Source organism: Cervus canadensis, chromosome 10 (assembly GCF_019320065.1).
Source record: "Cervus canadensis isolate Bull #8, Minnesota chromosome 10, ASM1932006v1, whole genome shotgun sequence".
Lineage (NCBI taxonomy): Eukaryota > Metazoa > Chordata > Mammalia > Artiodactyla > Cervidae > Cervus > Cervus canadensis.
Window position 1 is genome coordinate 31,398,091 of NC_057395.1, and position 25,340 is coordinate 31,423,430.

At 39.0% G+C, this 25,340-nt stretch overlaps 1 protein-coding gene and 2 non-coding genes across 7 annotated transcripts; 1 reads left to right on the forward strand and 2 right to left on the reverse strand.

Annotated features, from left to right (window-relative positions):
- The first annotated feature begins 17 nt into the window (after positions 1-17).
- On the forward strand, positions 18-24,798 carry HSPA14 (heat shock protein family A (Hsp70) member 14). 5 transcript variants are annotated; one of them, XM_043479294.1, is made up of 16 exons: positions 1,322-1,368; positions 1,444-1,526; positions 3,297-3,370; positions 3,479-4,278; positions 4,760-5,258; positions 9,863-9,911; positions 10,039-10,144; positions 11,062-11,152; positions 12,113-12,217; positions 13,524-13,685; positions 15,279-15,434; positions 17,270-17,372; positions 20,937-21,149; positions 21,558-21,731; positions 23,689-23,759; positions 24,584-24,798. In XM_043479294.1, the coding sequence occupies exons 4-16, from the start codon at positions 3,720-3,722 to the stop codon at positions 24,660-24,662; spliced, it is 2,367 nt and encodes a 788-aa protein (XP_043335229.1). In that variant the 5' UTR covers positions 1,322-1,368; positions 1,444-1,526; positions 3,297-3,370; positions 3,479-3,719; the 3' UTR covers positions 24,663-24,798. The 5 variants fall into 5 exon arrangements, with proteins under 5 accessions (XP_043335232.1, XP_043335229.1, XP_043335230.1 ...); XM_043479295.1 differs by lacking the exon at positions 3,297-3,370 and having other exon boundaries at positions 1,328-1,368; positions 3,554-4,278; XM_043479297.1 differs by lacking the exons at positions 3,297-3,370; positions 3,479-4,278; positions 4,760-5,258 and adding an exon at positions 18-211 and having other exon boundaries at positions 1,288-1,368.
- TRNAC-ACA lies at positions 12,820-12,891 on the reverse strand. Its single transcript has one exon. It is a non-coding gene; the product is annotated as a tRNA-Cys (tRNA).
- On the reverse strand, positions 22,057-22,180 carry LOC122449037. Its single transcript, XR_006271855.1, has one exon. It is a non-coding gene; the product is annotated as a small nucleolar RNA SNORD22 (small nucleolar RNA).
- Positions 24,799-25,340: the final 542 nt, after the last annotated feature.

A 25,340-nucleotide genomic window follows, 5' to 3' on the forward strand; every position in this document is an offset into this window, starting at 1 on the left:
TTGGCGGCGAGGCGGGCGGCCTCGGCGACGGCCGGGGCACAGTGGGTGGGCGGGAACGTGAAGTGTCCGCGGTGCCTGATGGGGCTGTGCCGCGGCCCGGCGCTGTTGCTGCTGGGAAGCCACCCGTTAGTGCTGCCGGCTTCTCTGCCGCCTCATGGCGGCCATCGGGGTTCACCTGGGCTGCACATCAGCTTGTGTGGCCGTCTATAAGGTGAGGGACTCGGGGAGCTGGGTTGCGGTGCAGCGTCCTCTGGGTACGAGGCCAAGTCCTTTGGTCTGCGGGATTGTGAACGGCGTGTCGCCGGCCTAGGGACGTCGCAGGGAGAGGCGATTCTGCGAGGAAGTCTCGGGGCTAAGGGCTGGGCGGACTTGGCCTGTTCCCCCGCGGCCCCTCAGAAAAGGCAGCTGCGGACCCAGCACATCCTGGGCTTCTCAGGAGGACCCGAGCCCAGGGGCGGACCCAGGGACATTCTGGGCGCCGGAGGCCCCAGGGGCGGAGACGGACCCGGGAACGTCCGGGGCGCTGGAGGCCCCGGGGGATTGGGGGGCGGATCCAGGGACACGCTGGGAACTGGAGTCCCCCCCGGGGGTGGGGACAGACCTGGCCACGTCCTGGGCGCTGGAGGCCTAGAGGAGGAAGGCGGACCTGCGGACCTCATGGACGCGGGAGGCCGGAAGGGGGACACGAGCGTCTGGTACCCGGAGGTTTCTGGACGTTTGCCAAAAAAGAGCAGGGTGGCCGCGATCTGGAACTGGACCTGTTAATCCCGAGAGGCTTGCGAAGCCAGTTGACGGTGTGTGCTCTATTCACTTGTCCTTTCTGGAAATGAGTGTGTGACTAGGAGTTTAGGGCTTCTCGTCTGTGGGGAGGCGGAAGGAACAATAATAAGGGACAGCCCTGATACTCGTCTCACGGTTAAACGTCAAATGATTTGTAGGGGAAAGCCGAAGAATTGTTGCTAATTCATCATATGTAAAAAGAGGGAAGAACGATGAGCGTTTACAGGGAAAAGGAAGAGAAATAGAAAGGTTAATGTATTAACCTTTTTTATTTTATATAGAGAGATTATTATTATGTCTCTTCTGTTATCAACTGTGCAGAACAGACTGAAAAATGAGGCAGCTGGTTGTAGAATTCTGGTCTTATTAAGATCTAGGAAATACAGTAAAGCAGTTTTTGTTTCCACATATATGTCAGTTACAGGGCCCCACGTATGTCTGAATGTATCTAAGGAGACTATATATTTCATTTCAAAAGAACTAATACAGTTGTGTATTTACTTCCAGGATGGCCGGGCTGATGTGGTCGCAAATGATGCAGGCGACAGAGTTACTCCAGCTATTGTTGCTTACTCAAAAAACGAAGAGGTACCATTCTCCTCATTTTTGTACATTGAAATAAGTATAAAATGACATGCGTTGTAATAGATTGCTCTTTTTCAGGTCGTTGGATTGGCAGCAAAACAAAGTAGAATAAGGAATATTTCAAACACAGTAATGAAAGTCAAGCAGATCCTTGGCAGAAGGTATGGAGTAAAATAATACTTTCACCTATGGTACAAAAAACATGTTTATAATTTGAATGTAAGCATCATTTGAAATGAAACTAGAAACACCAGTGTGTTTTTCATTGTTTTTATGACTGAGTCATTTCACAGAATTCCCCAGTAGGCTATCTTTTTATGTTAGTGCTGAATTTTCTGAAAGGTGGAATTCACGGAGACATTTGCTTCTCACTTACAGGTCTGTTAGTATTGGTAGATGCCAGTGTGCATTTAGTTTTGATAATTTGTCATTCAGAGGTGGCAGTTTGAGCTTAACACGTTTTTACAGTACTCTTTTTAAACTGGGAGATTGTGTGGGAATTAGAAGATTTCTTTGCATTATAGTTGAATTTTGTGAAGTCTATTGTAATTGGTGAATATTTATGTAGAAGCTATTGATTTTCTTCTTCAGATCTCTTTGTGACACTTTCTGGGAACTAACTTTTCCAGTTGGCTTACACATTTAATCATTAGGGAAAACAGCTTAATTAATGTCTTAGGAATCAGGTTAATCATCTGCTATAACTTTAATTAAAAGATTAAAGAGGCCTGCTTCCCCAGACTTCTGTCTCCTCAAATTATAGATTACCCTGATAATTAGGGATTTTCATTGGAGTTATAATACTTGATATAGTGTTTTTAAATTTTCAAAGTGCTTTCACATCTATTATTTAATCCACTGAAATCCCTGTAAGATTGGTAGGGCAGATTTTATACCTCCTCATTTCTGGATAAGAAAATCAAAGCATGCAGAAGTTAAGGTATCCCTAAATTAGTTTAGGGGGGTGAGCTCTACAGGACTGTGGTCCAGGATGCCTAACTCTTAACCTCAGGTTCTTTCCTTTCTACCTTATTCAGGTGAGAATTTAAGTAGAAATTTCCTTGTGTTGTTTTTAGGTTTGGGGAGTCATGGATTAAATTTGATATATATATAAATATATATTTTATACATACAGATTCTATCTCTTACCTATATTTAGGTAAGTTGAACTTCATGCTCATTTTTTTTCTTTAGAATATCTGTGATTAAGTCAAAAACTATAGTGTTTTGGAGAGAATTCAAATTGTTGTGAAGATACATATATTCCCATATCCATTTATCTGTGACTAAACTTAGTACTGAGCATATTTAAAATAAATTGAGTTGCTGTCAAAATTTTTCAAATTATAAACTGAAAAAAAAAAAAGGCAGGAAGTAAGCAGCCAATAATATATCTAATTGAACTTTTTTTTGAGATAATGGTAGATTTACATATTGTTGCAAGAAATAATACAGAGAGATCCAGTCTATTTCTGGATTTACCATTTTCTCCCAACTGCTAACATCTTGAAAAACTATACTATGCTATCACAACCAGGGTACTGACATTGACACGGTCAAAATCCAGAATAGTTCCATAGGTGCCTCTCTTTGGGAGCCCTTTTTGAGTTTTGTTGATATTTGGGGGCAGGTGGTGGAAATTAAGATGTGGATGTCTTCTGCCATATTAGGCAAAAAGCTTTGTATTAGTGAGAACAACTTTAGCTTGCTTTTCTGGCCCTGGAAGTTACCTTTTAACAAAGGAGTGCAGTGGTGACAGTCAGATGGGTAGTGCATAGCATAGCGTGCCACCCAGGCCGAGGTTGGTGAGGAATGAGCCCCAGCAGACACTACGGTCCTGCTAGCCCTTCTCCAGAGTGATGTGCCTCGGGGTCCAGGCATCCCCGCCCCCGTTGACCTATCTACTTACAAAACAATGGTGATTTTTACAGATACACGGTGGTTCCAGGTCTCAGCCTTGGAAGCATCCTGCCTTTTGTGGAGAAGCCAGTCCCCTTGTTGCCAAGTCAGTAAGGCCCTTTGTAGCCCTTGGTCCAGTCCCCATCCTGAGTGAACTCCCAGAGTTGGGCTTTTCTCAGCCCTGGCATCCTTTCTCTTTGCAACCTACTTACAGGTAGCACCGCTAAACTTACTGCCACAATTATCCTTACACCGTTCCTGTAACTTTCATTCCCCTGTGGCCTTCCAGCCAGAAATGCGGTCCTCGGACCTGGCTTCTCAGGAATTAGCCCAGAGAGGGAAGAAGCGGCTGGCTCCTGGAGATAGACTGGAGCACGCAGAAACTCCTCACACCTTCAGGTCGGCACCCTCCTGCCTGGGAGCCTCCTCCAGCTAGCCTTTCTTCCCAGTCCGCCATGGCCACTTCCAATAGCAGTGCAGGCATCCGGTGGTCCAGACAGGAGACACGGACGCTTCTCTCCATACTAGGCGAGGCAGAGTACATTCAGCGCCTGCAGACCGTGCATCACAACGCAGATGTCTATCAGGCCGTGTCCAAGCGGATGCAGCAGGAAGGCTTCCGCCGCACCGAGCGTCAGTGCCGCTCCAAGTTCAAAGTCCTGAAGGCATTATATTTAAAGGCCTATGTGGCCCACGCCACAAGTATGGGCGACCCACCACACTGTCCCTTTTATGATACGTTGGATCAACTTCTCCGAAATCAGATAGTGACTGATGCAGACAACTTAATGGAGGACGCTGCTTGGGCCAAACACAGTGACCTGAATTTAGCAGCCCCTGACACCCCAGGGGAGGAGGGGACCAGCATTCTGGGCGCAAAAAGGACTCAGGCAGCAGAGCATCAGTCTATTTTGAAAACAGTGAAGGAATCAGATGATTGTCAGCTGAGGGTCAGTGACCAGATGCCAGAAACCAGTGACCTCGAGGACTCCTGGGATGAATCCTCGGGTGCAGGTAACCCCCAAGCGTGTGAAGGGTCGGGGTCCCAGAGTCACTTGGTTCTCATCAGTATGTGTTTGGATGGCGACCTCTTCAGCATAGTCGCTATTTCAGCCCTTGCCCTCTCTTTTAAACCTAATGGTGAGAGAAGGGGCTCCAGATTTTTAAAAGCTGTAACCCTAGGTATGTGTGATATTAGAACTCTTTTAAACCTCAAAGTATTCTTTAGAACCAAACTAGTTTGGGCATTATTTATAATGGGGACTTAGGAACTTGTGGCTGTAGAAAGGGTTGGATAGCTCAATGGAAGGCAGAGGGGGAAGTTTTGGACATACTATTGTAGCAGACCAAAATATCCGCATGAGAAAATAAATTCTTCTCCACCCACCGCAGAGAGATGCCTTGGTTTTGTCCTTGTCTCTCAACTCTGCGGCTGGCTCCAAGCATTCCCATAGCAGGAATGTCCTCTCTGCAACATTGTTGCTTTGTTTTTCAGGGTGCTCTCAAGGGACCCCCAGCTACAGCAGCTCCCATCACCTTTTCAGAGGTGCAGCTGCCCCCTGTCAGAGCATCCCCATGACGAGACTGACTGTGTCCGGTGAGCCCAGCCCCTGCTCCAGCTCCAGCCGAAACACTCACGGGGTGGCCTCCGCACAGCGGCCTCCAGCCTCCTCCTCCAGGGCTTCTTTTGTTTCTGGTGGGGATAGACCTTTGACCACTGAGCCCCCTCCCAGGTGGGCCCGGCGAAGAAGGCGGTCAGTGGCCAGGACTATTGCAGCTGAACTGGCAGAAAACAGGAGGTTGGCACGAGAACTTTCAAAGCGGGAGCAAGAAAAACTGGATCGGCTGATTGCCATTGGTGAGGAGGCCAGCGCTCAGCAGGACACTGCCAACGAGCTCCGCAGGGATGCGGTGGTCGCAGTCAGACGGTTGGCCACGGCAGTGGAAGAGGCAACCGGGGCTTTCCAGCTAGGACTTGAAAAGTTGCTTCAGAGGTTAATTTCAAACACCAGAAGTTAGGAGCTGATCATGCAAGGGTGTATTTCCTACACTGGCAGAGCCTGGGTCCAACCAATGCCTCCTGATACCCTGGCTCCTTTTCTGTGTCCTCAGGCAAAAAAGAGTGGATGGACAGTTAATGTGTGGAGTGGTAGGAACATATGTGCTAGTGGCTGCTCCCAGGTGTCTCCACTAGTTGAGAGACACTTTAGAAATGCAAGGGGTGGCCCAGTAAAAAAATGATGCAGCCAAATCCACAGAGCTAGCTAGCCCTGGCTTCGTCACTGATGGGAGATGCTTTAGTTTACCTCTCTATACCAGCTTCCTCAGCTGCTAAACCTGCCTACCTCACAGGGTTGTTGTGAGGATCAGATGGCTGAAATAGATGTGAAAGGGTTTAAAAGCACTATACACATGTAAGTTATTAAAGCATATGACCTTGGCTGAGAGAAGGCTGGGGTGAGGCACAGTAGTTGACAAGATACAGAATTAGGGTTGTACACCATGGCCTCGTTGCTTAAATCTCTGCTAGTTTACCTTGACTGCTTCCTGGAGTTTACAGTCTTCATTTCTTAAAACCTCTCTAGTTCATTAGGCTAATGTAGACACAACATGTATTGGTCCTTTTTTATATTTGCTGTGTCTGTGACATAACTACTAGCAAGTGCTTAATAGTCAAACCACCTTTCCCTCCATTTTACTTGTCCTTAGTCTCTTATCTCTATGGATATGATTCAGAACTGATAGGAAGCCACAATCGTGCGTTTTGGTTCATGTTGATAACCTTTGATATAATGAGAAATTGGCTGTCTTATAAAATACTCCCTATAAGTAAATTCTTTGCATTCCATGTTTAGGTTTTTTTATATTCATAATTATTTATCTTTAGGTTTGGTTTGTCATTTGGACATCATGGAAACAATTTGGATTATATAAGCTTCCCAAATACTTGTAGCTAAGTTTGTTCTTCTCTGTGTCTTTGTTTTCTGTCTAGTATGTTGCAGAAAGCAAGCCTGAGAAAATGTTTCTTCTAGGAAACTCTCCAAAGTCACTTTTTCTCACAAGGTGTTGACAAAAGTTCACCTTGTTAATGGCACATATTAGAAGAGAATAGCTTTGGGAACAATTGAATGTGGTATGAATAAGGACAGCTTGCAACAGATAGCTCTTTTTAAAGCACCAGCCCTTCACAGATACATCCCCTTTTCTCTCTGAAACACACACATTTCCTAGAGGAGATAAGATGGTATCGAGCCAGGCTTCCAAATTACTTTAGAAGGGAAGCCATAACTGACCATCATTAACCTGACTTAAAGTTCTTAGCAGTTATTTGGGCTTCCCAGGTGGCTCAGTAGTAAAGAACCTGCCTGCTGATGCAGGAGACATAAGAGACATGAGTTATTTCAGGAAATATAAAAAGCAGACTTGGAATTTAAAAAGCTTTCCTATAATCTAGTGGTGATGGTGGTGGTTTAGTCTCTTGACTTGTGTCTGACTCGTGATCCCATGGACTGTAGCCCGCCAGGGTCCTCTTTCCATGGGATTATCCAGGCATGAATACTGGAGTATTCATTCCTTCTCCAATGATCTTCCTGATCCAGGAATCAAATCTGTGTCTCCTGCATTGCAGGCAGATTCTTTATCGCTGGAACCACCAGGGAAGCCCTCCTGTAATCTAGAGACTGAAATAAAAAGTTCAGGCCTGTTGGGAGAGGTTTTGTTTTATATTTTGCAGCTCGGTTGCTTACCTAAATGCTGGAAATACCATTAGGTGGAGAAATGGTCCAAACCACAGTGGGAACATCCCTGTAACCAGGAACAGATGGCAGGCAGGCAAGCTGCTCTGTTGAATGAGTGATTATGGAGGAGGTGTGAGGTAGACTACACTGGAATCAAGTTAGAACTCCTGGGTTCTGATGCTGTCACGCTTTGTTACATTGAGCAAATCACTTGTCTTTTTTTGTGCCTCAGTTTCTTTATCTCTAAAGAGAGGTTTGTACCAGATGGCTTTTCTCATACCTTCCAGAAAATTAGACGAATAGCATAACAGAAGACAAAGTGAAATTTTGATTGTCGTGTTTTCAGTCACAGCAGCATATTAATGTTTGTTTGAAATACTGCTAACAGTTGTATTTTAAGGAAAGATTCTACACTATTGATATTTATGACTTCTTACGGACTTCTATTAACTCCACACCCAGACAGATTCCTTGCTTTTAAAAGGCCTGGAAATGGAGATAATTTTTTTTTTTCTGTGTTGTTTTAGGCCCTTATATAGAGGGATGTATTTCAGTTACAACTGGATAACACTACTGTAGATAGTTAGATTTTCTGAAAAATTAAGGAAGTACTTGAAAGAGTTAGGCCCGTACTCTATTAATCACTTAATGGTAACAAAGTATCAGGCAGGGATTTACTGGAGATAAGAGGAGTGCTAAAGCATGGAGGCCAGGTTGAACTTTGGAGGCGGTAGTGTGCAGACCTGGTGGGTGAAGTGACTTGAAGGTGGGAATACAACTAAAGGGAAAGATCTTAAAGAAGTTAACAGGAAAACAGGCCCAGAAATCCTGCCTGAGCTCTAGGCCCAGCCGGAACTCCCCATCCGTCCACAAGCAGGTCACTTCACCGTTCTGTACCTCAGGCCCCTCCCCTCTGCAGTGGGAGGCCATCCCAGCTACCTCACAGGAGCTGCATGAGGACCCAGTGGACAGATGGCTGTAACAGGCTCTGTGCTGGGACCGGGGAGGGGGAACAAGCCCAGTAGCATGTCAGTGTGGGGCGAGAATCTGCCTCTTGCAAGGGGCCCTTCAAGAAAGAGGAGGATGAAGGCCAGGGTACCCTGGTAGGAGTGATGGTCTGCCTCCTGAAGCCTGCAAAGTAAATGGTGCTGTGTATACCAGCCTCCCACCACCTTCTGTCTCTCTGTGAAGTGACTTGATCCTGGTGTGGACAAATAAAGTTGCTATCTGTACACAGCTGTGGGTCAGTCCACTACTTTCTGGCGCTAGTGTGAACATTTGTCCATCATCTCCATCCTCTGCTTTCTGCTTCTCCACTGGCTAACCTCCAGGACCTTACCTCTCTGAGACCTTCAGAGCTACATGTGCCTTCTGTCCTCAAGTGAGTGAGGTCCTCAGTTGAGAATTTTCCATTTCTAAAAGTTCTTTAAATCCCATTAATCCTATCAGGTCCCAAACTGCCATTTCTAAGAGTTCATTAAATTCCATTTAAAGCCATTAACATACCCTTTTCTGGCAGATTATCTGAGTGATGGATAACATACTCAGAGAAATCATCCTGGTTGACTTAAATTCTGTTCTAAAGGCAACAGAACCACTACATGTCAGGCCAACATTACAGCATTGATGGGGAAAAAAGTTACCATAGGCACACTTAGTCTTTTTTTTTCTTATCCTTAAAATATTTGTCCAGGATACGGAATAAATACTGGGTTTAGAAAAGAGGGGAGGAGTTAGTGGAAAGAATACAAAACTTTATATGAAAGATCTGGATTCCAGCCCATTGCGGTATTAGCCATGTGACGTCAGACAAACTGCTTACCTGTGATAGTGGAGGTGATAGGAGGAATCTATAAGTATTGCCAAGAAAGTTCTAAACCAAATTAATCCCATTTTAAGCCCCTTTCATTTCTCCCTTGTTCACACAGGTTAGGGCCCTCATGTTCGGTAACCCTTGGCGAAGAGCCACTATTTTCTTCTCCTCCTACTAAACAGTTAAAACTGGTCTCTGGACAGAATAGCTGCAGCCCCTTACAAGAAGGGTTAAGTGGAAGGATTGACCTCATCTTCATTTCTAGATGAAATTAGGCCAAGAATCAGACTTTTATTCCTGCTCAAGGCAAAAGTACCTTAGTTGTTCACTGTCTTCACTGCAAGGCAGTCTACCTAGCCTGGTAGAGAAGACCCAGGATCAAGTACTGACTCTTCCCCTTGTCAGCTTGTAAGTTGTTGACTGTCTATAAATCTGTTACTCCTGAATACTACCTGCCACACTAACCCCCCTTAAATGCTGAGAAGATTCAGTGGAAACGTTTTGTAGTCTGCACTAGTCTGCATTAATTCGTATTACTATTTTGAGCAACGTAGCACCCATTGTCTTAGTTTTTTTCCTTGCCATACACATTTGTTGAGTACTTTGTATAGGACAGTATCTATCTCCTTGTATTACTCTGTACTTTTACATATAATAATATTCATACTTTTGCTCAGTGCTTTCAGGTTTCAGACATTGATTCATGTTCAGAAACCAAGCAACAAAGATGGTGTTAGGTATTCTGATTTGAGGTTTTACCTCCTTTTGTCCTTTCTAATCTCAGTGGTTTGGCTCTGAGATATGATCAAAGATATGAAACTATAGGACTTAAAGTAATTGATACTATGAAAATATTCTCAAATGTATAACATCTATTGATAGTAAGATCAGAACAAGAAAGTACAAACAAGTACTTTCAAATGTGAAGATGAACGCTTTCATGGAATTACTGTAATTATATTTTTATACTTGTTGGTTTGAAGAATATAATCTTTAAAACTTACATGTCAATGATGATATAAATATTTATATTTGTCTCTATGGACAGCTCTGATGATCCTCAGGCTCGGAAATATATCACGGAAAGTAAATGTTTAGTGAGTATGCTTCTATTATTACTTCCCTGTTACACAAAGTAATTGCCAAGGTCATGACCAATTATATTGATTTGAAACTTTGTATTTTGTTAAAATCATTTCTTATTTTAACACACTTCTTTCACAGGTCATTGAAAAAAATGGGAAGTTACGATATGAAATAGATACTGGAGAAGAAAAGAAATTTGTCAGCCCAGAAGATGTTGCCAGACTGATATTTAGTAAAATGAAAGGTATTGAGCACAGGAAAAGATCTTTTCAAAAGTTGACCTTTTAAAAAAGCTAGAGGTGTTTTTTGATCTGGAGTGAATCAGGATGATTGAGCAGACGTGCATTGAGGAGGCCTAAATTATGCTAGACCTGACTGGCCTGCTAACTGGCCATGTGACCTTGATTAGATGACTTCTTTTCCTTCTTCTCCCCAGAAGAAATGTAAATGGATGGGGCCAGATCAGCATTTTCAAAACTTCTGAAGATGAAGTGGCCCAGTAAGCTGGTGAAAAGTGAATTATTATATCTCCCTCAAGATAGTACAATCTCCACAGTGTTTAGGCAGATTAGATAGGTCTGGCTTTATCACTTCAGGCAAAGGCTTGGAGCTGAGCAACCTCCTGTGGAACAACTTGAGGACTTCTGGAATAGATTGTTGATGGAGCTTACTTCAGCTCTGGAATCTGTGATGAAAGTAATGGATGGAGGGCGGCCTTTCATGGTAGTTGGTCTGCACCTTTGTGCATCAGAAACCCATTCTCAGTGGAGCCCATCTCATTTGGGAGGTGGTTGAAACTTGGAAGCCTGAGAACCACGCGCATTAGAAAGTACCTAGTACATGTCCACGAACTATACCAAAACCATATAAAATAGTGCACAGTTTAAGAGAGCAAGAGAAGATCAGTGGGGTGGGACAGCCTCACAAATTGGAAAATCTTTAAAATAAAAAGATCTTTGGCATAAATGAATAAACCTCAGTATCACTTGACATTTTTGTGTATTGTCAGAATTTATGTTTTTCTTCCAGTTTTATTGAGATATAATTGACATACAGCACTATATAACTAAGGGGTATAGTGTAATGATTTGATTTATGTATGTCATGACATGATTACCACATTAAGTTTCATGAACTTTAAAAATTTTTTTTCATATACAGAAACGGCACATTCTGTCTTGGGCTCAGATGCCAATGATGTAGTCATTACTGTTCCATTTGATTTTGGAGAAAAGCAAAAAAGTGCTCTTGGGTAAGTATAATATGAAGAAGTTTCTCTTGCTTAAAGGAAATACAAATTTCACAACATTGCTATATAGGAAAAGGTAAAATTGTATGTGAAAATACCTTACACAAAATGTTGTGTTTGTAAATCATGTATATATTTATATATGTAAATCCTGTGGTAAAAGTGTAATAATCATTAATATTTCCTATATTTTATGAAGTGTCAAAAGAACCTGAAACTGCATGTATTAATATCTTCCTCGCTATTTTGATTGGAAACATTTGATGACCAGATTAACTTGATGTTTGTGAATCACTTTGCCTTAGTGTATTGTAATTAAGGCTTATGTGGGAATTGTATAAAAATAAGCAATTTTAGAAAATATTTGAGTTTTTTTTTTAACCTAGATAAACATCTAAACCAAAAATTGTATCTAGTTTTCATAGGTTGTTAGGCAAATGTAATTGGCAAGCACCCAGTCTTTTACTCTGTGGCTAGAGTTCCCTGTAGGGCTTTGCTGAACATCTGAGTTGCTTCTGGGGCACAGAGTTGCTTTTTTTACTTGTACTTGTGGAATGTTAAAGCTGTGAACCTAAATTAAAGAAATTGGAAATGTATTATAAGTGTATTATAAATATGTATTGTATTAACTCAAATGAATTATAAATAAGTCCTAGTCTCTTTCTGAAATTTGTAAGCTCAAGCGTTTGGAGAGCTTTCTTTTCCTTAATATAGGCACATGTTATCTTCTTTATCAAGAAAATAGACTCTGAACATTATAATTTTAAAGAGAAATTGATCTCTACACTTAAAGACTTAGGTCTGTTTCTTGTGTTCTGTTATCTTGCTTCTAAAAGATCATTACCCTTCATGTTCTGCTTGTGAAATCTTATTTGCTATTGCATAAAATCTTTAGCAGAGCATTTCTAAAAATGTAGACTTGAACATGTGATACCAAATTTATTAAAAGCACACTGTCCACAGGGAAGCAGCCCGAGCTGCTGGGCTTAATGTTTTGCGGTTAATCCACGAACCATCTGCAGCTCTTTTGGCTTACGGAATTGGACAAGACTCCCCCACTGGAAAAAGGTAAAAACCATATTTTCAGCTTTAAGTTTTTCAGTGCAGAAAACATTTTAGATGATAGCATTTATTTCAATAGAGATTGTTATATAGTGCAGTCATTCCAAGCTTTTATAAATGGAAAGACATCAACATTCTCATCTAGAGTTTTTCAAATAGATGAGAAAGATGGCCTAGAAAGCAGAGAACAAATGTAACCGGAGGGAAGGTTGCACCCTTCTGCCCTTCTCTTATCATCTAACACTTTGTCCCTTTAGTGAAGGGAGATTTGCAGTTTATAAGCCAGCCAAGTTACAACTGAAGCTCTAGGACCCTGTTAAGTTTACTACCAATTCGAATATTAAACATGCTTAGAAAAACAGTGAGGACTTTCATGTACATCTGTCTTGGCAGGAGATAACAGAAAAGCCAGCATGGGAATTTAAGATTTCATTTGATAATGAAATAGTAAGATGTACTCCTAATTTAATTATAAAGTGAAATGAAGTCGCTCAGTCGTGTCCAACTCTTTGCGACCCCGTGGACTGTAGCCCACCAGACTCCTCCGTCCATGGGATTCTCCAGGCAAGAATACTGGAGTGGGTTGCCATTTCCTTCTCCAGGGGATCTTCCCAACCCAGGGATCGAACCCAGGTCTCCTGCATTGTAGGCAGACGCTTTAACCTCTGAGCCACCAGGGAAGCCAATTTAATTATAAGACTGGTCCTAATAGATCTGACACATTATGCAACTTTAGGGATGTCAATTCAGATGTGTTAATTTTCCCTAATCATATCTTTTCACTCATATCTCACAACTAAAGAAACTAGTATAAATCACTAGGAATTTAAGTAATCTAAAATGTAGAATATCAGAAATTTTGGATTTTGATTCCTAGGAAATTAATGCCTAGTTTTGCATATGTTTTAACTTTTGTGGAACATGGGTATTGCAGTAGTAACTAAGACAGTATTAACAAAGTTTCTATATTTAATGCTCTTAGAGTTACTTTAATTGCAAATCTCTTTTTTTATTTACTTTGAAAAGTTAGTATCTTGAACTCCAGTTAGTGAGAAAGAATACAATTTTACCAGCAGGATTAAATAAAAATGAGCTTTGATTTAAAATCAGAAGATCTGATTTCTAGGCTTGATTCATTCCTAAGCAATAAACATGGACAACTCAGTTTTTCCCATAAGAGCTTCAGTTTCCTCATTTGTGATTTACAGGAGTTAAACTAAATGACTTCTTAGTTTAAGAAGTCAAAATTGGCTTTACAATACTATGATTCTCTTATAACTTACTTGTGGTTTTTTTGTTTTTTTTTTTTTAGCAATATTTTGGTATTCAAACTTGGAGGAACATCCTTATCTATCAGTGTCATGGAAGTTAACAGTGGAATATACCGTGTTCTCTCAACAAACACTGATAATAACATTGGAGGTACCCACTTCACAGAAACCTTAGCACAGTACCTAGCCTCTGAGTTTCAGAGGTGAGTATTGATGGACTTGATATGTTTGATGATAAACCTGAAATTTAGCTTCAGGTTTAATTTTTTTCCCCCAATTTATTTGAAATTGTCCTTTCAAAGGAAGGCATGGTTTTTCCAGGGCACTGGATATTTTCATGTCTGAAATTATAAAATCTGTCCTGGTAAACAGGGGAAAGCAGAGGCCCAGCTGCCTAGTGTAGTATACTTAGAGTTTTCACTCAGTGTAAGGGGCCACCAGACACTGAACTGCGTGAACTTGGATCTCAAGTTCAACTTCCTAACTTGTCAGTGGTTGCTTTTATGTTTGGGTGAAGGAGGGTAAAGGCAGTAAGGCCTCACTACCTTCTGAACAGTTTTTATTGGTATAAAAGATTATGTTGTAGTTAGATTCCAGTGAACCAGTCTTATGGGGTATCTATTACCACAAGGACTATTTTAGTTTTGTTGCTGGATGTAATTATTCCATTCAAAATTCTAATCCTGTTTGTCACATCATGAGTCAAATATATAAAGGTTATATTTGGGACATCATTACTCTAAAAAGTAGGGTTTTCATCAGTTTGACTACACTGGGTTAAAAAAAAGTCCTGAAAAAGTGGTAATTTCTCATTTGTTCAATAAAGACTTATGCTGCTTTTTGTTATAAAGGTGTTCCAACTCAAGGAAAGTGAAAGAAAGTGAAAGTCACTCAGTCATGTCTGAGTCTTTGTGACCCCATGGATTATACCGTCCATGGAATTCTCCAGGCCAAAATACTGGAGTGGGTAGCCTTTCCCTTCTCCAGGGGGTCTTCCCAACCCAGGGATCAAACCCAGGTCTCCCTCATTGCAGGTGGATTCTTTACCAGCTGAGCCACAAAGGAAGCCCCTCCAACTCAAGAAAGAACACTTATTAATTTTATGATGGGTTTTAAACATGTTCAAAAACAGAGCCATCAGTCACCACTTAGCAAACAATTTTAACAGTTAACTCACCTTGGAGGTAGAAGAACTGTAATTTTACATATTTTATATGTTTCAAATTTCTTTGAAGAAGTAGTTTTAGTTGTTTTTTTTTTTTTTTTTTTTTAATGCTGGACAGATAATTCTATGCCATTCAACAAGAATCATGTTACGGTTGTAAAGGGTGAGGTATGAGACTTGACCCAGTTGCATGAATCTCCTTCCGTGTCCTTTTGTCTCATCTGCAAAAAGATGACGGCTCCTGTACTTCTTCAGTGCAGTCCATAACTGTGGTTAAACAATCCAGCAATTCGGAGTCTTAAGGATATTGGTTATTTATTTTTCCTGAGACCCCTCTTCAAATTCTCTTTCCCCAAACATTCTGAAAAAATAAAATCTGGTATTAATGTTGATTCTTGAGCTTATTTATTTTTTTACTGGCCTTGTGGCACAGCATCCAGGACCTTTCCGACCAGGGATGGAACCTGCACCCACTGCAGTGGAAGCACAGAGTCTTAACCACTGGACGCCAAGGAAGTCCCTGATTCATGAGCTTACAATTATCCTAATGGGGATTATCCAGGTTTTAGTTACAATAAATTCTAAATGACCTAGTAATTTTTAAACTTCAAAGACTGTATTTCTTATTTAGATCCTTCAGACATGATGTGAGAGGAAATGCCCGCGCCATGATGAAGCTGATGAACGGTGCTGACACTGCAAAACATTCTTTGTCAACCTTGGGAAGTGCCAATTGCTTCCTTGACTCATTGTATGAAGGTCAGGATTTTGATTGCAACGTGTCCAGGTAAAACTGCATTTCGAAAAACTTCAAGAAGTTCCAAATGTATTCACATTTAGGTGTAATTTTCTCACTTCAGGGTTTTCATTTTCTCATTTGAGATGTTTAGCTCACTATAAAAGGAGAGCTTTTCTGTCTTTACTTCCAGGGTTTTCAGCTCTTGTCAGACTAAATGACTGTTTCCAAAACAATCATGTCAGTGGTGACTGCCCTGTTATGTTATACCTACCAGGAGCAGTGTGTGACAGGAGCATCCCAGGCCTTTGAAAGAATGATGAAAGGAGACTTGAAAGTTTGAGATTTGTAAATTTCCTTTCTTGACTAGCAGTCCCACCTGTATAGTCCCTAGTTCTTTGTGGAGCTTCCACATGCATCAGTGGTTGTTCACTATTTCATCGTTACTCCTGTGTGGCAGGCTGTATTCTAAGTTCTTTCTTATGTATTAACTCTCAAATTCTCATAACAACCCAATGAGGTAAGTGCTGTTGTTTTCCTTACTTTTCACAGGAGGTTTCATTTCTTGTCCAAGGTTATTCAGCTAGTAAGGGACAGACCTGGGATGCAAACCCAGCTAGTTTGACTCCCGAGTTCGTCCTCGTCACCTGTCACCTTACTCTGAGGATTAATCTCTGTCTTGGTTTTATTTGCTTTGTCATCCGCTGGCAACATTTTAAATTTTAATAGCTTTTGTGACATTTAGTAAATACAAGTTTAATGTGCATAAAATTGTTTTTAATGCTCATATCTTTTCCATAATCCAAAACATTGGTTACAAATGATCGCACCTCTACCCAGGAATGGGTGGGGGAGGCCATTGTCCTCGCTGTGTGTTGTGTATTACTCACAATACTAGTAGCTACCATGAGTTAGCACTATTTAAACCTCCCAACAAGCTAGCAGGTGACTTGGAAGCATAATGAATATCCAGAATACAGTAATACATTATTTTTAGGCTTTCTACTCACTCTGTTTGGTTAAATTCTCTCTTTTTCTGGCCTTTGTAGCTTGCTCCCTCTGTCTCCTTGGGTTTTCCCCGATTCCAGGTCAGCAATGCCACCAGTGGCTATTTAAAATTTTTAGTTTTTTAAATAGGTAAATAACATTAAAAATTCGGTTCTTCAGTAGCATTAGCCAGAGTTAAGTGCTCAGTAGTCTCAAGTGGCCAGTGGCTCCAGGAAGTTCTCTAGATATTTTAAGAGATTTCAAGCTACAACCTAAAAGAAAGTTGTTCCATTGAATTTTAATCTCTTGTGGGCAAGAGAGTCTTTATATTTTTTCTCTTTCCAGAATATTTAACTTAGTGCTAAGTTTGTCCAAGTACTCAGTAAATGTTTGCTTATTCGTATCAGTTATTAAGAAGGAAATAGAATTTGTCATTTTATTTGCTAGCATTCAGGCTTCTCAGGGGGTGCAAAATAACCAAACTTAAATGCAGCAGAGGCTCAGACCATAAAGAAAAGTAGTGAGAAACACTTTTTAAAACTTTAAAACATAAAAATAGCAAAAAATTTCCAAATTATGGTTTGATTTGAATCAATAGATTTATTGGTAGAAATGCCATACACTGAGAATTTATATTTAGGTTTTTTGACAGCTTATAAGCAGGCTATGGGTATGATAATTTTTCTATGTGAATTTAATATTATATACATTTGTAGATGAATAACCTAGACTTTTTCCTCCCATGATATTGCTCCGCTGAGTGTTTAATATCCTGTTCTAATCATAAACCTATTCTTAAGAGATCTATCACAGTAAGTTTTGACATTACCCTTTACAAGAAAAAAATGTCGTGTTTAACTTATTTCTGCTGTCTCTTCTGTGTTTATGTGTTTTTACAGAGCAAGATTTGAACTTCTGTGTTCTCCACTTTTTAATAAATGTATAGAAGCAATCAGAGAAGTCTTAGAACAAAGTGGATTTACAGCAGATGATATCAACAAGGTAATAACTTTTGTATTTTTCCTATTTATGTTAGGAATAGTTTTCAACTGGGAATTTAGGAAATGGCCCCTTGGTATTGAAGGAGTATTTTTATACCTGTAAATATTCTTACCTTACATTAGGAAATAAGGAAATTGATAAAATTTTGATTAATGGCTCTAATGAACTCACAGTTCCGTATGTTTATTGGCAAAAGAGATTAAAGTTCCTTTTCAGTGTATTTTTGGTATATAAGCAAAAACTGACAAATATTAGAATGTTTCTTAGGTGTCAGTAACTGTTTCTGAGTGTTTTACATGAATTAACTTGCTGTATCTTAACCAGGAACTCTATGAAGTAGGTGATATTATTTACCTCCATTTTATAATTGGAGGCACAGAGGTACAGAGATATATAAGTAGCTTCATGGTGATCATGTGGCCAGTGGTAGAACCAGGATTTAGCTCAGTATGGTTCCCAATTCTGCTTTTAAGCAGTACAACAGTCTCCTTCTCTCTGCTTGCTGAGAAGTATTGCATATTTGCTTGCATAAGAAAAGATTTAGAGATTTTCAAAAATATTCCAGCTGGTTTGTGGTTTTTTTCCCCAAGATTATTTCTACTCTTTTACAATATATATACATTTTTTCATTGTTGTTGATAAAGGAATTTTCATATAAGAAAACTCAGAGACCAGTGTCTTACTTTATAATAAACTTGTCAAATTTGTTGCACAATTTTGAATTTTCTGTGCCTTATATTATAACCAATTTCTTTGTTCATATTACTATATAGCCTTCATCAACACAATGTTATGTAGACTCTTGGACTTCCCCGGTGGCTCAGTGGTAAAGAATTTGCCTGTCAAATCAGGAGACATGGGTTCAACCCCTGGTCCGGGAAGATCCCATCTGCCACTGAGCAAGTAAACCCGTGCACCAGACTGCTGAGCCTGTGCCCTGGGGCCCTGGGGTCGCAGCGTGCAGCCAGTGCACCCTGGGCCGGTGCTCCGCAGCACAGGCCTCACTGTGCCGCAAGAGAGAGCAGCCCCGCTCTCCGCAGCTAGAGGAAAGCGCATGCAGCAGCAAAGACGCGTTTAAGAAACCATTTTAAATAGGCTCGTGATATCCTAGAAAAGGAAGCGCACCATAGATTATTTCATTGTTCTTTTGAACTCCTCCCCAGAAAAGTGATGCCCATCTCTTCCTATATTTAAGATTATTCTTTGGGATAGGTTTCTATAATAAAAAATATTGAGTCAAAGAATATAAATAGCAGAAGTCTATTTTTACCTTCAGTTACTTTTCAGAAGAGCTGAATTAACTCATACTTTCATCAGCAGTGTATGAGAACAGACATTTTAGTATAACATTGCTGACACTGAGTTTTATCATTTAAAGATAAATTTTCCATTAAGTAGTTGAAAAGAGATATGCTTTTACTTTATATTTTATTGACTATTATAGGATTCTTTGAGAACGTATTATCAATGTTGCTAAATAGTAAATGTTTTTTGTATTTCCTTATGTGTAAATATTTCATATTCTTTGTCTATTTAGTCAATTAAATATTAGGTTTTTTTAAAATTTATTTGTGTAAATACTCTGTATAATCAGAAAATTAACTGCTATTTACTGCAACCTTTTGAGGCATGTAGTTTACTGTTGAATTTTGGTTCTTTTAGGGAGGATGGGTATTTGACACACCGAGGTTTCATTTATTGATCTATTTAAATCTGTTGGTCTATTACTCTCATTTCTTCAGTTGCTTCTGAATTTACCAATTCCATCTTTTTTCAAGTGTTTGACAAATATTTATTACTGTTTTCTTTTAACTTGCTGTAGTTTGAAAGTTTTACATTTTCACTATTTTTGTTTATGTTGTAACATGAAAGTTGCATTCTTTTGTCTGTTTGTAGAGGTTTTAGTTCAGTTGGGTTTTTTTTTTTTTGCATACATATGCTATGCGTTGTGGTAGGTGAGTGGGAGGTGGCTTATAGAGATGAAGGCACATGGTATAAATGATATAAGGCAGTGGTGGGAAGAGAATGAGCTTGGAGACAGATGCAGCTGAATTGGAAAGCTCACAGTGCTAATAGTTCCAGAATAGACCAGTCACTTAATTTCCTGAGCCTTACTGTCTCTTATTCTTAGGAGGGTGATAATATTTAACTTTTAGGTAAGTATTATAAGTATAACTTATTCTATAGGATTGTTATGAGGATTAAATGAAAACCATGTACGGCACAGGGTGTGACATACCATAGATGATCAGTTAATGTGAGTTCTCTTTCTTCATTAACTGTTCAAACAACCCTGACATTAGATATCACAAATGGTACAATCCTCAATTGCTTGACTGGAGATCAAGTACATTCTTAGAATTAAGGATTTTTTTTTTATTGGTGTATAGTTGCTTTACAAAGTTGTGTTAGTTTCTGCTGTATAACAGAGTGAATCAGCTGTGTGTATACACTCACCGCCTCCCTCTTGGGGAGGCGATCACCCCTCAGGTCATCACAGAGCACTGAGCTGAATTCCCTGTGCTATGCAGCAGCTTCCCACTAGATACTTCTAAAATTCAAGCTTTTGAGAATTTAAAAATACAGTGTTGTCTCTGTAGTTTGTTGACCTTATAACAGTAATGAACAAACCCCAAGTCTCACTGGTTTTCTGTAGTGAACAGTTTTTTCTTGCTCGTGTTCCACATGAGCAGCTGAAGGTGGCCATGGGTCTACTGCTTTGGTATTTTTCTGTGTGCTTCTCATTCCACGACCCAGGCTAAAGGAGCAGCTCTCATGGTGGAAGGGAAAGAGGAAAGGAGCTGGCAGAACATGCAGGGCTTTTAAAATATCTGCTTAGATATGTTGTACTACAGTGTATTCACATTCACCTGGCCAATGCTAGACCCATGGCCAGTCCTGAATATGGAGCAGAGAAATAAAAGGGAGGGGTTGCAGTGTCAGGGCAGTGGCTGTGGGTGGCAATGTATAATCCTCTTACAGGGATAGAGGGAGAAAATGATGGGCTTTATATTCACTGAAACATTTAATCCTGGCAATATTCACTGAAACATTTAATCCTGGCAAAGGATCAGGAAATCAGCTCTCCATATATGTAGATCTCCATATAGATGAGGAAACTATAGGGTTGGCCAAGAAGTTCCTTTTCGTAAGCTGTTATGGAAAAACCTGAACGAACGTTGTGGCCAACCCAATAAAAAGTTTCCAGAGAGGGTAAGGACTTTCCCTGAAGTAATGCTGGCATGTAAGTGATAGAGCCAGGATTGGAACTCAGACCCTTGGCCTCCATAACCAGGGCTCTTTCTTTACTCTTACATCATTTTAAACTTTGTCATTATAAGTAAAGAAAAAGTTAAAAAAAAAAAAAAAGAAAATGTTAAATATTAACAGTGTACTAAATGCATGTTTATATGTGTATATTTTATATAAGTTTAAAATAGTATGCTAAAATAGGGCTGCTTATATTTTACCATTTCATGTGATGAAGATGGCCTGTTACATCTAATTTTGAGAAACAATCATTGTTCTAAAAGTAAAAAACTGAAAATTGTTTTTATTTTCTAGGTTGTCCTTTGTGGAGGGTCTTCTCGAATCCCAAGGCTACAGCAAATGATTAGAGATCTTTTCCCAGCTGTTGAGCTTCTCAATTCCATTCCTCCTGATGAGGTCATCCCTATTGGTGCAGCTATAGAAGCAGGAATCCTTATTGGGAAAGAAAGCCTTTCAGTGGAAGATGCTCTTCAGATAGAGTGTTCGGCCAAGGATATTTTAGTTAAGGTATATTTAGCTTGTCTTTACTTTTCCATACATAGTATAAAGTTATTGCCACAGGTTTACATACATATGTTTTTTAAAATAAAACCTTGTATACTGGTAAAAATTTTAAATTTAGGTTTATAATTTTACTTGTAATGAGTTTCTGATATTCTTTCAGTTGATATTAATCTGTTAATTTCTTAATTTGCTATCATTTTAATCATAAGCTTCTAATACAGGTTGAGAAGTGTATGTTTCAATTTATTTTTAAAGTGGGTTGGGATTAAGGATCGGTTCTATTTTCTTCTCTTTGCTGCTTTATAGTGTTGAGATATCAACAAGGAATATATCGTCATTTCTAATAGGAGTGATTTTTTTTCTCATTGGAATGATAGCAAAGGATGTGCATATTATTTTCCTGCTTATTAGGGAGTTGATGAATCAGGAGCCAACAGCTTCAAAGTACTGTTTCCATCAGGGACTCCTTTGCCAGCTCGAAGACAACACACATTACAGGCCCCTGGAAGTATATCCTCAGTGTGTCTTGAACTCTATGAGTCTGAGGGGAAAAACTCTGCAAAAGTGGAAAACAAGTTTGCACAGGTGAATGTATCAGATTATACTATGAATTAATCACATGAAACTGTTTAGCTTTTCCTTCTGGTTTAGGCTCAGTTTAACATTAATTCATAAACTGTGCATATAGGACATTTAACACTTTTTTTTTTTTTTAAACAAAACTTAGGCTGAAATGATTATATGCTAATTTGAACAGGTAATCTGTACAAAAAATTTTCATTTTTTATTTCCTTCATGTTGGATTCCATCATGTGTGCTTTGTTCTTTCTTAGACCTTGAAAAAAAAAATACAGTCTGCTTTTTAACCAGCCATTTATTCCCCTCTTTGCCTTGTTTAGAAATTCTTAGGATCCCTCAGACAGTTCCTTCTGGAATGAGTTTTCCTCTTCTCCCCCAGCCAGCCCCAGTGGGTTCACCTTTACAGGCTCTGGGACTAGGACAGGAAATAAGACATGAATGTTTCTTCACTGGGATTAACACATTTTTATGAATGGATTAATTGTACTTATTCATTTTGGAAAGAGAAGAAACAAGCTATTTCAATTTGAAAGAGGAAAACGAAAACAAAGTACAGTTGTGTTTCTACTGCTCTTTGTGCTCTCTAACCTCCTTGACAATAAGGTCAGTGGCAGAGGAAATGACATTTATTTGTTTGCTAAATGCCAGGTGTGCTCTACTAGGCAATTTACAAACATAATCCCAAATGCTATGAGATACATTGTTGTGTGCATTTTATAGGTGATTAAGAAGCAGGCTCATGATAGTAAACACCTTGTGCTTGATTGAGCTGAGATTTATCCTCAGGTTGGTTTTACTCCTGAGCCCATACTTTGCCATTGCACCATGCTGCCTCTGACATAGGATAAGTTTGCTTTTTCAAATACCACATGCTTAAATCATATGATATGGTCCTCTATATGGTTTAAAAAGTATCAGGTGGAGCCATGTAATTTGCTTAGAAACATGCCCAAGAAATAATGGACTTCCCAAGTGGCACAGTGGTAAAGAATCTGCCTGCCAGTGCCAGAGACACAAGAGACCTGGGTTCAATCCCTGGGTTGGGAAGATCCCCTGGAGTAGGAAATGGCCACCCATTCCAGTATTCTTGCCTGGGCTCCTTCAGCTAGTAAAGGTTTCAAAGCTCCTCCACATGCTTCTGCAGTGTATCACTATAAAAGTACTTTGCTGTACGCTAGGCTCTAAACTCAGATGGAAGTCTAGTATTCATCTCTTGAATCAGAGCATTTCTTACATTTTCTCTGGACACACTACTCTGAGACTCTGCAGCTACCAGATGCTGGAAAGGAAAAAACTAATCACAGAATACTGAATTTGGAAGAGAATCTTCTACAGATTCCATCTTGTCTAACTGCCTCAGTTTACAAATGAGTAAACTTGGTGTTTACCTAAGGTCATAAAATTTGATGTTGGCAAAATCTGAAAAGGCACTTTCAAACTTGCTCTGTTGGTATGCCTTTCTTTAGGAAACCGAGGAATTTTATAGTAAATCCATTAATAATTCTTACTTAACAAACGTAATCATACTAGTACAAAGGAATTTGACATGTATTTCTTTTAAATGGTTTTTTCAAGTGCTTTTAAAATATTTGAATTTTTTAAAGTATATATAAAAGGCTTGCCAAAATGTAACGTACACATTACTGTAATGGTGTAATCACCAAAAAGAAAAACAGTCTTTATTTTCTGAGACAAACAGTATCATTTTAATCTAGGACATGACATTTAAAAGGGACAAATAATATTAGTTATCTTCCATGCCCTCCTTTTAGAGGAGACGTGTCAGTTAAGAAAGCTTAATTCTAAGCTCTGAATTATGATAAATGGTAAAAGAACTGAAAACAGCCCTGTTTTAAAAGGTTTTTTCAGTAATGAATAAGATTTAGTTCATTGGAATAATTGATGCATCGATTTATTAATGCCAAAATACTGAATCATCTTTGTATTATTTTTGCCTAAACAGGTTGTGCTCCAGGATTTAGATAAAAAAGAAAATGGATTACGTGATATATTAGCTGTTCTTACTATGAAAAGGTAAAAAATTAATGTACTTCTGATGTTAAGAAAATTTGCTTTGAGATTCTACCTTTTTTTCAATTGATTCTTTCTGTTGTCACTCTGAGAAAATCATTTATTAAAAGCTTATAAAGATCTTATCAGTAACTTAAATTTTTCCCTGTAAAATTAACTGTATTTACAAAGAAAAGTATATCTCAAGTCATTAGCATTCTGAATTCTTTGTTACTTCTTTTATTATTATGGGGGTAGTCAACCTAAAAAACTGGTCCATGCAAGTTTAAGATATAATTTTTATCGACTTTAAATATGATTTCCTAAGGTTTACATAATTGATTTTTGTCCTATGAAAGGGTAAGTTTATTTCAGTATTTCAACAGGAAATCTATAGGAAATATAATAGTCCATCCATAATACTATGTCTTACAAGTAAGTCATTTCCAAATCAACATTAAGGGCAATTTATTCCATAAATCATATTTAGCCAGAATGTAGAATTCATTAGGGTAGATCTATCTTGGCCCAGAATTGAAAACAACTTGATGTATCTTGAACTTGCATAAAGTTTTCAACTCAAGGTCTTCATCATCTTGGGTTCTCAAGGAATACAATCTTCATCATAGTGACACAGAAGGAAATTTTTAAAGTACTACTACCTAAGTATGGCATATGATTCTAAATGTAAAGACATGAAGTTGTGTTTCCGTTATTTATCTCTTAATACGCTTCTTTTAAAAGGTAAAATGATCTCTTGTTTACTCAAAGTCCTCAAGTAGTTTCTTACGAACTTTCTGCTTTTATAAATTGAGCTTATGTAGTGTTACTATTTTTTGTTTGCATAGGGATGGATCTTTACATGTGACGTGCACAGATCAAGAAACTGGAAAATGTGAGGCAATTACTATAGAGGTGGCATCTTAGTATTTTACAGGAACCATGAATTTTTTAAATCTAAAATGTCAACATTATTTCATTTTGTTTAAGAATGTTTATATTAAAATACTTTTCAAATGACCTGTATGATCTATGTTTCTATTAAACTATAGTATATTGTTAAGTGTTGCAAACTTTTTTTGTTGTTTTCCACTTAAGATTTCCATTATTAGTGGGAAATACAAGGAACTTTTTCTATGATGAACCTACTTAGAATAAAATCAAGTGGCTTGAAGGAAACTTTACCGGAAATTTAATGTTGCAGTTAAAAATGTTTTCTGTCTTTATAACTTCTAATTTTAAGAAATTCTTATTAATCAGCTAAGAACAGTTTAAAAGTCTTCGATGTTAAATGAAAGAAATCACAGAGCCATGTGCAAAGTAAGATACCATTTTTGCTTAAAAAAAAACAAACACAACAATTGTTTATAAATCCACACATGACACATGTAGAAAAAAGGATGGACAACTGAACACCAGACTCTTAACAGTGGAGGGAAATACACGGGATGCACTTTTTATAATTATCTTAAGGTTGATTTTTTTTCCCTCCAACAAACATGTTTTTCATTTGAAATTGAAAGTTTGTTTTTTTTTTTTTATTTTGAAGAAAAGCCTAGCCACATTCACCAAAAAATGCTGACTAGTGCATTGAGAATAGTGAGG

Bases quoted from the DNA above. Each gene is read 5' to 3' on its own strand.
- HSPA14 (XM_043479294.1), top strand. From the start codon at position 3,720: ATGGCCACTTCCAATAGCAGTGCAGGCATCCGGTGGTCCAGACAGGAG. The intron at 13,686-15,278 runs GTGAGTATTGAT...TTTCTTATTTAG, and splicing joins CTAGCCTCTGAGTTTCAGAG to ATCCTTCAGACATGATGTGA. The intron at 17,373-20,936 runs GTAATAACTTTT...TTTATTTTCTAG, and splicing joins CAGCAGATGATATCAACAAG to GTTGTCCTTTGTGGAGGGTC.